Source organism: Muntiacus reevesi, chromosome 2 (assembly GCF_963930625.1).
Source record: "Muntiacus reevesi chromosome 2, mMunRee1.1, whole genome shotgun sequence".
Classification (NCBI taxonomy): domain Eukaryota; kingdom Metazoa; phylum Chordata; class Mammalia; order Artiodactyla; family Cervidae; genus Muntiacus; species Muntiacus reevesi.
The window spans coordinates 120,685,391-120,696,500 of NC_089250.1; the positions used below are offsets into that span (position 1 = coordinate 120,685,391).

Here is an 11,110-nt window from a genome sequence, read left to right on the forward strand (position 1 = left end):
ATTACTATATACAAAGAAAATACAAAGAATCTACAAACAATTACAAGTGACTTTAGCAAGGCCACTCACTAGGTACAAAGTCAATGTAAAAAAATCAATAGAATTTTTATATACTAGAAACAAATATAAAGCACCTAAATCCAAGAGAAGAGGTCCAAGAACACTTTCCTGTAAAATCACAAAACAAGTTTAAAGAAACTTGCAAAAGCCCTAAAGAAATGGAGGGATACACCATGTTATACACATGTAATACATCATGTTAATGGGCTGAAGATTCAACATTTTAAAGATATGAAGTTTTCCCCAAACTGATCTATATGTTTAATGGAAAGTCCAACCAAATTCTAGTACTTTTTTGGTGTGGAAATTAAGAAGCTGATTCTAAATGTTTTATGAAAATGCCAAGGGCTTCATTCTGCTTGGATCACCTTGTGGACAGGATTGAGACCTGCTGTCTTAGGTCCATGGGAGGCACTGTGCATTTTTTGCCCTGACTGTACATGTAAACAGGGGCCAACCCAGTATAGCATCCCCCACCTCCCCATCAGACCAGAGAGCTTGCCTGTCTCTTGCCATTGAAAATGTTCAACTGTGAGTCAGACATATCTGTCCACTCTGTCCTGCAGAGGGCATATTTACCAAATGTTCCAAGTGGCCCTGGAAAGGTCACTGATAGACATGAACCTCCCCTTGAAATGTGGGGGTAGTTGGCACCTATGGTCTCAGGACCCCAAGAGAAAGGGGAACAGTTCCATTTTAGTAGCTGGCTATACAAACACATTGTTGTTTAGTCACTAAGTGGGACTGTTCCCCACTTACACGCCCAACCCAGTTGTCAGACTATGCTATTATATTACTGCTGCTGCTGCTGCTAAGTCACTTCAGTCGTGTCCAACTCTGAGACCCCATCCCTGGGATTCTCCAGGCAAGAACACTGGAGTGGGTTGCCATTTCCTTCTCCAATGCATAAAAGTGAAAAGTGAAAGTAAAGTCGCTCAGTCATGTCTGACTCTTTGCGACCCCATGGACTGCAGCCTACCAGGTTCTTCCGTCCATGGGATTTTCCAGGCAAGAGTACTGGAGTGGGGTGCCATTGCCTTCTCCGATGCTATTATATTAGGTTGGTGCAAAAAGTAACTGCTATTTTACATTGTTGAACTTTGCTGTTTGATATTGGAATACATTCTTAAATAAATGTGGTTATGTTATACATAATTTTAATGTGCATTTCTCACTTTATGTTTTTTTTGCTAATGACATTATATGCTGTATATTTTATATTTATTTTAAACTATAGAAATGGTAGGAAAAAAGCAGATTTGAGTGATTTTTTTTTTATTCAAGTGCAAAATGGGTCGTTAATAATCAGAGACAACTCTAAACATCAACAACACATTTGACCTAGGAACTGCTAATGAACATACAGTGCAGTAGTAGTTCAAGAAGTTTTGCAAAGGAGACGAGACTCTTGAAGATAAGAAGCATGGTGGGTGACCATTGGAAGCTGACAATGACCAATTGAGAACAATCACTGAAACTGATTCTCTTACAACTACATGAGAAGTTGTCCAAGAACTCAACATTGACCATTCTACTGTCATTTGGCATTTGAGGCAAACTGGAAAGGTGAAAAAGCTCGATAAGTGAGTGCCTCCTGAGCTGACCGAAAATTTTTTTAAAAATCATCATTTTGAAGTGTTTTCTTCTCGTATTCTACATAACAACAATGAACCATTTCTCTATCAGATTGTGACATGTGACAAAAAGTGGATTTGATATGACAACTAGTGACAACCAGCCCAGTGGGTGGCCTGAGAAGAAGCTCCAAAGCACTCCCCAAAGCCAAATTTGCACCAAAAAAAGGTCAAGTCACTGGTGGTCTGCTGCCAGTCTGATCCACTAGTTTTCTGAATCCCAGCGAAACCATTACATCTGAGAAGTGTGCTCAGCAAATGGATGATATGCACTGAAAATTCCAACGTCTGTAGCCAGCACTGGTCAACAGAAAGGGCCCGATTCTTTTCCTTGACAATGCCCAACCACATGTCGCACAACCAACATTTCAAAAGTTGAACGAATTGGGCTATGAAATTTTCCCTCATCCACCATATTCACCTGACCTCTCACCTACTGACTACCACTTCTTCAAGAATCTCTTGACAACTTTTTGCAGGGAAAACACTCCCACAATCAGCAGGAAGCAGAAAATGCTTTCTAAGAGTTCATTGAATCCTGAAGCACGAATTTTTATGCTACAGGAATAAACAAACTTATTTTTCATTGGTAAAAATGTGTTGATTGTAATGGTTCCTATTTTGATTAATAAGATGTGTCTGAGCCTAGTTATAATGATTTAAAATTCACAGTCCGAAACTGCAATTACCATATTGTACCAACCTAATATTTATTGTGAACCAACTGAAGTTAAACCCTTTATACAACTTGTCTTCTCTGCCAGGCAGAAGGTAGAGAAACAACAGCAGAAAAAAGTGTAAGCTGAACATTAACACATCATCAGCTTTCCAAGTTTCCACGGCACTCCACACATGTACAGCTATGCTTTCACTAAAGAGACTATTTCTTCTCAATGTCTGAGTTTCCAGTCCAATTCAAGACAGGGATGACCAGGAGCCAGGATTCTAAGCCCAGGCAGCCCCATGGGCAAAGGAAAGAGTAAGTCAAGGAGGGTCTTTCGGGCTGCTGAGATGTAACCCATCGGTCACACGACTGCCCAGGCCAGGGCTCTCTTGTCCCCTCTTCTCTCCTATACATCAACATACATATTCCCCCAGCTCAGGTTGGCCCTGCAGCCCTGTGAGATGCTGAATGCAGTGTTCAAGCTTGTGGCTTGGCTTGTGGCAGGCATGGCTATGGGGAGAGAGAGCTTCTGGAGCAGACCTGAGTTCCCCATCCTGGTTAGGGCTCAGTGGTGCAGCAAAGTGCATGCCAGCGCTTCACCAACTCCTTGGGTTTGCTAAGCATCTCGTTCCAGTGCTCCAGTTCTCTGCCGCGGGTGTACATATAGGGGCCCACCACCACCCGGCCCAGCTCGTGACTCCCTGCGGGGGAGGGAGAACATGGTCATTCTCTGAAGAACAGAAGCCACATCACCTAAGCCATCCCCAGGGCCTTCCCTCTCTCTCACTCACTCCTTCTCTTAAAGGAAGTAGCCAGCCCCCTCCCTCTTTAACAGCCTCCAAAGGAGTTCTGACTGTGCTCTGGAGCTGGAGCTGACGGGGAAGGGGGCCCAGGTAAAGAGCCTGCCTTTGGTGTGGCATCCACTCTGCCCCCCATCCTCCTGATGGGCCATCAAACTGCCTCACATCAAAGAGCCGAGGGAGGAAGGGGCCCCTCCAGAAAGAAGCCCTCTTCCCTCAGTCAACTTGTATGTTCAGCAGGAACATTCAACAATAATTTTCGCCTTTTACCAACTATCACAATGGAAAAGGCGCCTAAGCTCTGACCCATGAGACCAGCTGACCCGACAGCTCTGCCTCAGTGACAGTGGACCCTGGAGTGAGGGGCAGCGTGGGATAACTCCACCCTCTCATCCACCCTGACCCTCACCCAGGACCCTCCAGGCTTGTGCAGAGGGCACGAGGCAACACAGGGTACATAAAGACCCACAGCACCAGGTCGCTTGGCCAGCGCAGGTAGCTGTGCTGTCTCCCAACCTCTCTGGCGATTTGCCCCAGGACGGAGTAGCAGGGGCCATCCTTTAGCCTCTTTCTAGGGTGCTATGGACAATGACACCAGATTAAAGCTGGGTGTGAGCTCCAACTATCTCACTAGCAAGCTCCATGTCCTTGGGTAAATATCTTAGCCTCTCTGAGTGCTAGTTTCCTTGGGCACAGAACAGAAACCATACAGCTCCCTCCAAAGGGTCCACGCTTCCTGAGTGCACAGGAGCCCCTCCTTAGCCCAAGGCGCTCAGCCTGACAGTGAGGGAGCAGCCTTACTGTCCCCGTCGGCGCTCTGCAGCACAGTCAGGCTGAGGCTCGCAGTGTCCAGCTCAGCGGGGTTGGCTTTGAAGCTGAAGGTCTCACTGTACACAGGGTTGGTGGAGCCCAGCACAGCCGACGTCTTCTTGCACTTGACAAACTTGTTGTGGTTCATCAGAGACACTTTGACAAACACACCTGAGGGGCAGGACAGACTGCAGGCTGGGAGGGACAGGCAGGGGGCCCAGCCTCCTGCCTGTGGGAGCCTGGGGTGGGAGGGCACCTGCCTCGCCTGGGTGCCGGGACCCCATTACTCACAACTGCTGCAGCCAAAGGGCGTTACAAGAGGAAACGGGGTTGATTAGCGCTCTGCCTACAGCCAAGGAAATGCTCGGCTCCCTTCCTCTTCCTTCCTCCCTGCCTCCTGAACGCACCCGAGGTTTGGCTGGCCCTTGTTACTGGAGCCTGGCACCACACGCCCATCCTTCCCCATTGTGGGGTGGATCCTGCTTGCTGGGTGCCCAGGCCTCCTGGGGCCCTTAAACACCCCATTCAGAGGTCAAGTTTTTTGGTTTTTTTGGGGGGAGTTGCTGTTAGATGGGTTTTGAATCCACAGTGGAAGGCTGAATGCCAGCTTGCTTATAGTGACCCAGATGCAGAGACGCACAAGGGGCAGACAACCACCCCCTTGCTGGGGGCCCCACAATGGGGCTGGACATTTAGAGGGAGCCAGAGCGGGGTCCCCATTCCTCCAGCTTCTGAGTTCTAGCTGAGTGTCAAGCTCTGCATGCAGGGACACCCTGTTCGCTGCTCCCTGCCCTGGGGGGAGCCCTTGCTTTGCAGAAGGGCAGGGGTGGGGACAGACAGCACAGTACAGGAGCCGAGGCACTGCTTTGGAAAAAGGGAGGGGCAGACTTGGTCTCAGGGTTCTTAGGGGTCTTGGTGAAGGCCAAGGAGATGCAGCCTCGGGATAAACATAGGGAAGCAATTTCTCACACCCCAGTTGTGCACAGAGGGAGGGCGTGGCTTGGGAGGCAGCAATGTTCCTGGTAGCACATGCAAGCTGAAACTGGATGGCCAGGGTTGAGGGCCAGACTCTAGCTCCAGGCTCCAAGATCATGGGGTGGGCCCTGCCCCAGGGGGAAACCTTACTGACAAAACTCGCGTTCTCCCGGAGCCGGAGTCCCTTGGCTCGCAGCACGACCACGGTGAGGCGGTTCAGACGGTCATTGTAGCTGAGGCAGAACTGGAGGTCACCAAATTCGGAGGGAGGCTGAAGAAGCCAAGAGGAAGGCACTCCAGGTAGGTACTGGAGGCCCCCATGCCTTCCTCCTTCCTCCTGGCAGGCAGGCCCGGGGTACTCATGATATAGCCACACTCCCTACTTGAAGCTCACCCACCATTTTACAGATGGGGAAACTGAGGTCTGGGGAGTTGAAGGGGCCTGCTGAAGATCACACAGTAAGAACCAGAGCTGAGGGATTCAATCCCAGGAATGGGGAATTCCAAGGCCTATTCTGAGTCTTCCTCATGGGGTGGGGGGGGGGTGTTGGGGGAAGAGTGGGTAATTTCCTTGGCAGGTCCATTTGAGGTGTCAGCTTTCATAGCTATCTGATCTGGATGGGAATCCAAATGTGATTTTTCCAGGATGCTCCAAGTAATCTCCAGGGCAAAAGAGTCTTGGGTGCACCTCCACTGTCCCATGAAGCTCTGGCCTGGGCCCACCACCACGAGTCACACTTATAGGGGTGGTGGACAGTATTCTGCTGGGCCACACCTGCTGGCTGTCTATGGTAGTCAGACTCATAGAAGTCTGGCATGTGTCTGGTGACCCTAACCTTTACCTCCAGGCTCTCGGCTTCCAGGTCTCTCCAGAGGATGCGCCGGCAGTTGCCCGCCAGTGTCTCCTTCTTGAGGGGGAACAGCACCTGGCCGAGGAGCTGATGCTTCCTCTGCCTGTCCACAAGGTACACCGAGAATCTCAGCACCCTCTGGGTGACGCTCTTGCTGGATACCTTGGAGAGATGAGGGCCCGGCTGGAGTCACATAGGATCAGGGGATGGGAAGGCGTGATATGTTGTTCTGGAAACAGAATCTTTCCACGAGGGGTGTCTCAACCAGGAACCTGCACACCCCAAACCCAGGTATCCTCAGGGGACCCTTTGCTACAGTGGGGCCAGCGTCCCCAGGAGGTGGGAGGCTGTGTCAGAGCCTTGCCACACAGAGTGTGGTCCCAGAACCAGCGGAACCCACCACCCCTGGGACCTTGTTAGAAATGCAGGACCTTCGGCTCCACCCAGACCCACGAAGCAGAATCTACCATCTAACAGGCATCCAAGTGAGTTGCCTACACTAAAAGTGTGAGAGGCTCCCACACTGGAGCCCAGGGAACCCCCGTCTCTGCTATTTGAATTTGGTACCTGAACAGTCCTCTCCCTGAGACTCAGTCTCCTCACCTGTAAGATGGGATAATCGTTCTTACTCTCTGGGTTATAAAACCCCAATCAAAGGGCCTGGCTTATGGGAGATGGTTAATTAAATTTTATTTTCTTCTCTTTCTCTTCCCTAGAGAGGGAAGCACAGAGAGCCCAGGGTAAGGTTGGTGCAGGCACAGGGCAGGGAATGAGTCAAGCCTCCCCACCTTGGATTTTGAGGTTCCCAGAGGAGCAGGTTCACCTGTGAATTCTCACAGCCTGAGCCCATAAGGACGGCCTTGGGCTGGGCCCCATGCCACCCCTCTTCTCAGGGCTCAGCCCCGGAAGAAGGTAGAAATCACACTCTTCCCAGTTCCAGAGAGGCTTCTCCTTAGCTTGCCAGTCAGCTTCCTGCCCTGCTCTTAAAAATGTTTGTCCAAGGCCTCTTGGGAGCTCTTGACTGCTGGCTTCTCATAAGGGCCCCAGTCACCTGCTGAGGCTCCCAAGGCCACTGTGTGCTTGGCTCAACGCCTCATCACCTCAGCACCTCAGGACCCTGAGCTCATCTGCCCACCATGCTGCAGAGGTACCAGCTGTCGCAAGATGGCTCTCGGGTCCTGCTCTGGCCTCTGACAGGACGGGTGAGTTCTGGTCCCCACCGAAAGAGGCCTGAGTTGAGGGGCATCTCACCCTCCACCTTCCATGGATAACCATGTCAGAAATCTCATCGTGTTCCAGGGTCTTGGCTGCCTTCCTGAGTCCCATAAGCCAGGGCCTGGCATTCAGTGGGTGCTCCAAGAATATGTTTCTCTTTCTCCCCTCCAGGCAACCTGTACAGGAGGAGCCCAGCCCTCTGCCCCCTCATCCTTCAAGTCTCTCATCTGCCCCCACCATCAAGGCGGGGTAGAATAGAGCCTGTGGTATGGGGTCCCTGGGGGCTGCAGGGCCCTGGTGAGCACCGGAGGCTGGGGCTCTCCTGCGCAATGTCTGTCCTTCCCAGGAGGCAACCGGTCCCGGACCCTGTCCGCTCAGAGGTCATACCTGAAAGATGAACTGTTCGTCGAACTGTGGGCTGGTGGTTCTGCGTTTGGTCTTAGACTGGAGGAAGCGCCGCTCATCTGGCAGCAGGTGGAGCTTCACCAGGAGGCCACAGTTCTCTGAGGGGGTGTGCAGCCGCTGCGCCTTGATCAGGCCCACCAGCAGCCGCTCGGCCTCCTGCCGGTATTCCACAGAGAACCACAGCCGTCCCAGGCAGCCCTCAGGGAAGTCAGCCTCACTTTTGTCCTCTGGGATCTTGTAGAGCTCAGGGTTGATGGTCCCTGCCATGCATGCATCTCCTACAACACAGGGACTGGGAAGACTGGCAGGCCAGGGGAAGGCAGGGGCATGGGGACCGCAAGCTCTGGCTCTACCGCCCCCTCTCTGCCCAGCCCTTCTCGGCTGAGTCTTGACAAGGTAGTTCACTGGCTTCTCCTGACCACATTCGCCCCACTCTCTTCTCCAGACTAAACATAGCCCCTCTCTCTAGCGCAGCTCTGCAGGACGCATTCTCAGCACTAAGGCATTCTACATCCAGGCCTGCTCCTCCTGGGACTCCTAGCAGAGGACAGTCAACCCTTGTCCCCATGACTGACTCCCACCCCCAGAGATCAGGGCCAGCAGTGTGGGTGCAGTGCCCAGCATCTGGCCTGGTTCCTTTCTGTGGTGTCCCAGAGGATCTCAGTGATAAGATGTTGCCTTTTTTCTTCCTCTTTAAAATATAAGGGCTTAGTTAATTACTGGGTGGTTCTTAGGAAGGTCTTCAGAGCAAGGAGGTGGGCAGAAAGCTGTGTGCCCAGCTCCTACCATTCTGCTCTCTGGATTGGCCAACCCATCATCCTGGAGGAGGACCCAGCCTAAGTGCTGCACCTGGGAACACTGGGTTTCCAATCCCAGATTTGTTGCTTACTGCCTCTGTGACCTCGGGCATGGCACTGTTACCTTCCTGAGCCTCAGTTTATTAATGTGTAAAATGGGGTGATTCCCCCAGCCATGGTCTAACTCCAAAATGGTACATGAAGCCATACCTAGCCCAGACTAGCATGCAGCAGGCATTGATAAACCGAAATACCTGGAAAGAGTGGTCACTGGGCAACTCTGGCATCCTGGGTCCCATCTGGACTCTTTTCAGGAGCCAGGCCCATGAAAGCAGATGGGTCTGGTCTGGCCTGGGCATACCATGACCCCTGGGCAGGCCCTGGTGGGCACACTCACCAAGATTGCTGCCGGTGGTGTGGGGCAGGAGCTTCGGGGCTGGGTAGGGGTCCTGTGGGACCTGGGCCCACTCTCCGCTGCTCAGGGGTACCCAGTCTCGACTTTGGAGGGAAGGGGGCACCACAAATGGTACACCCGGTGGCCTGTCCAGAGGCAGGAGAGGACAAATAGGCGGCAAGTGAATGGTATGGCGTCAGAGTGCTCAGCCCAGAGAGCTGAAGCGTCAGGAACTAGAGGAGAAAAAGCCAGCAGGAGCCGGGAGAGGCAAGAGCACTGCTTTCTGGGCCCACACCAGGGGACACACACACAGCCAGCCCCTCCATCTGCCCACAGCCGTGGTGAGTTGGAGTAGAAGCGCAGCTCCTGGACTCAGCCTGCCTGAGTTTGAATGCCTGTTCTGCCACTTTCTAGTTGTGCTATCTGGACTTACGTCCATTGAGCCTCAGTTTCCTCAGCTGGAAAGTGGGCTTCATAACACCTGCCTCATAGCTGTGGCTCAGATTCTGGGGTTTCTTTGTGATTGCTCCTGGCCTGCTGACAGCATAGAGGAGGCGCTCCATAAACAAACAGACCTTTCCTTCTCCTCCCCACTCCAAGAGAAACTCCACAGGGAGGGCCTGAAGCACGGCCAGGAGCTCCCCCAGCCCCACATCCTGCCTCACCTGCTTGCCTGGGTCCTGGCATCCGGGGCGCAGAGCGCGTCTCCCTGTGCGCTGGAAGCAGCTGTGGTCCCTGACAGCTCCTCATAGGTGAACGTGGCACAGAGTCTCTTCCAGAGATAGTAGCTCACCCCAATCAACAGCAGCAGCAGCAGCAGCCCCCCAAGGATGCCCCCAATCACCAGGGCCACCTGCTCTGGGGGCAGACACCACCAGTACTGTGATGCCTGGGGAAAGCCACTCCCCTTCACGCCACTGGCATTCTGGAGACAGAATTTGGGTAGCAACCCCACCTCCCTGGGTTGGATCCCAGGAATGACACAGAAGCGGGGCTCATGTCCTCATGTATCTGCTGGGGAAGGGTGCTGCTGGCTTGGCTCTGCTGGGTCTCAGGGGAAAAGCCATTGCCCTTGAGGTCCTAGTGCCCCGGACAGAGCTGTCTGGTTCTGGACTTGGAATTTTGGGTAAAATGAACCATTTTTCCTTGTGCTTCTGTGTAGAAATTAAGCCTTCTCTTATCAGAACCTCCATCTTCCCTGGACTCCTGTTCAGGCTTGAGGGTGGTGGGCAGTATGCGCTTAAGGAAAGCCAGGGAAGGGATGATGCCCTGGGTGGCATTCAGAGCCTATTCTTTGGGTCCTGGAACCTGCTGAGAGGTTGGGCTCTTGCTTTAATTCTGTAACTTTCTCTAAAAACCCCTCCCTGCCCTCAGCCTTCTATCACAGCAAGCCCACATAGAGGGGAATTGGTGGGAGACCGTGGAGGGGTGCGCGGATGAGGATGGGAGCAGCGAGTGTGAGAAACCAAGACACACACTCATATTATGCTGCCAGTAGCTGCTCCCACACTTGCCCAGCCCTGGGAGGCTTCACTCTGAGCTAACTGAGAGAGCTCTGCCCCTCCATCCCGCACTAGGCGAGGAATGTCCCTCCTTTGGGTCACGCTTGAAGCCCCGTGCTGCTCCCCCGACTCGGGGATCAGGACTGGGTTGGGCGGTGAGAAGGAAAGACACCCAACACCTCCTGACCCGCAACTATCTACGAGGGGTGGGCCTCAACTCTGTCCCCGCACCCTGCTAGGAGCGGGAAGCGGGGCAGAGGCGGCACCCCAGCGGGTGGCAAAGGGGCGCCGCGCGGCGCCGGGGGCGTGGGAGGGGAGGCGAGAACCCTTACCTGCCATGGGGCTGCTCTGGCCGGCCGTCGGGGTCGCGGGCCCGGAGCTTGATCTCGCCGGTGTCTGCGCCTTCAGCCGCGGCCAGGCGGTTTTGAAGCGCTGAGCGGGAAGGAGGGGGTGGGAGTGGCGGCAGAGGGCGGTACCTTGTGGCGCTGGGGTTAGCGGCGGACGGCGCGAGGCACAGACCCAGCTCCCAGAAGCCGCGGCTCCGCCCGGCCCGGCCGGGATAGTGGCTCAGGAGCGGCGCGGGGTCCGCCCTGCGCTGCTGGAACCCAAGGGCTCCGCTCAGGGCTGGGGGCCTGGGGGCTCCGTGCGATTAAGGCGCAGAGCTAAAACCTCCTCTGCTGGCTTTTCACCCCTGACGACCTTGTCTTGCGCTGTGCTCGTCTAAGAATGCCCTAAGCGGGCGTGCACCAGTCCCCCACCCCGTCAAGGATGCTCACTCTAGGCACCCGCACAACCTCCCTGTAGGGAGCTTAGACCTCAAAGAATCTGTAAGTGGAGAAGGAAAGGAAATCATTTGTGGGGGAAGGAGGTGGGTCTTGTTATTTGGGGGCTTTGAAGGCTGTGTCCAAAGACAGAGCCGGAGCCTGGACCTTGCTCCTACGCGGCACCAGCTGTGTAGGAGGGTTCCCTTTTCTCCACACTCTCTCCAGCACCTGTTTGCAGA

General features: G+C 53.6%; 1 protein-coding gene across 3 annotated transcripts; it reads right to left on the bottom strand.

Moving 5' to 3' along the window:
* Window positions 1–1,406: 1,406 nt before the first annotated feature.
* On the bottom strand, window positions 1,407–10,510 carry SYT15B (synaptotagmin 15B). 3 transcript variants are annotated; one of them, XM_065919929.1, is made up of 8 exons: window positions 10,440–10,504; window positions 9,271–9,463; window positions 8,609–8,751; window positions 7,397–7,692; window positions 5,786–5,956; window positions 5,094–5,214; window positions 3,960–4,139; window positions 1,407–3,059 (listed from the first exon to the last, which is right to left on the bottom strand). In XM_065919929.1, exons 1-8 carry the CDS (start codon window positions 10,444–10,446, stop codon window positions 2,917–2,919), a joined length of 1,254 nt encoding a protein of 417 aa, XP_065776001.1. In that variant the 5' UTR covers window positions 10,447–10,504; the 3' UTR covers window positions 1,407–2,916. The 3 variants fall into 3 exon arrangements, with proteins under 3 accessions (XP_065776001.1, XP_065776002.1, XP_065776003.1); XM_065919930.1 differs by lacking the exon at window positions 8,609–8,751 and having other exon boundaries at window positions 10,440–10,510; XM_065919931.1 differs by lacking the exon at window positions 8,609–8,751 and having other exon boundaries at window positions 9,271–9,458; window positions 10,440–10,466.
* Window positions 10,511–11,110: the final 600 nt, after the last annotated feature.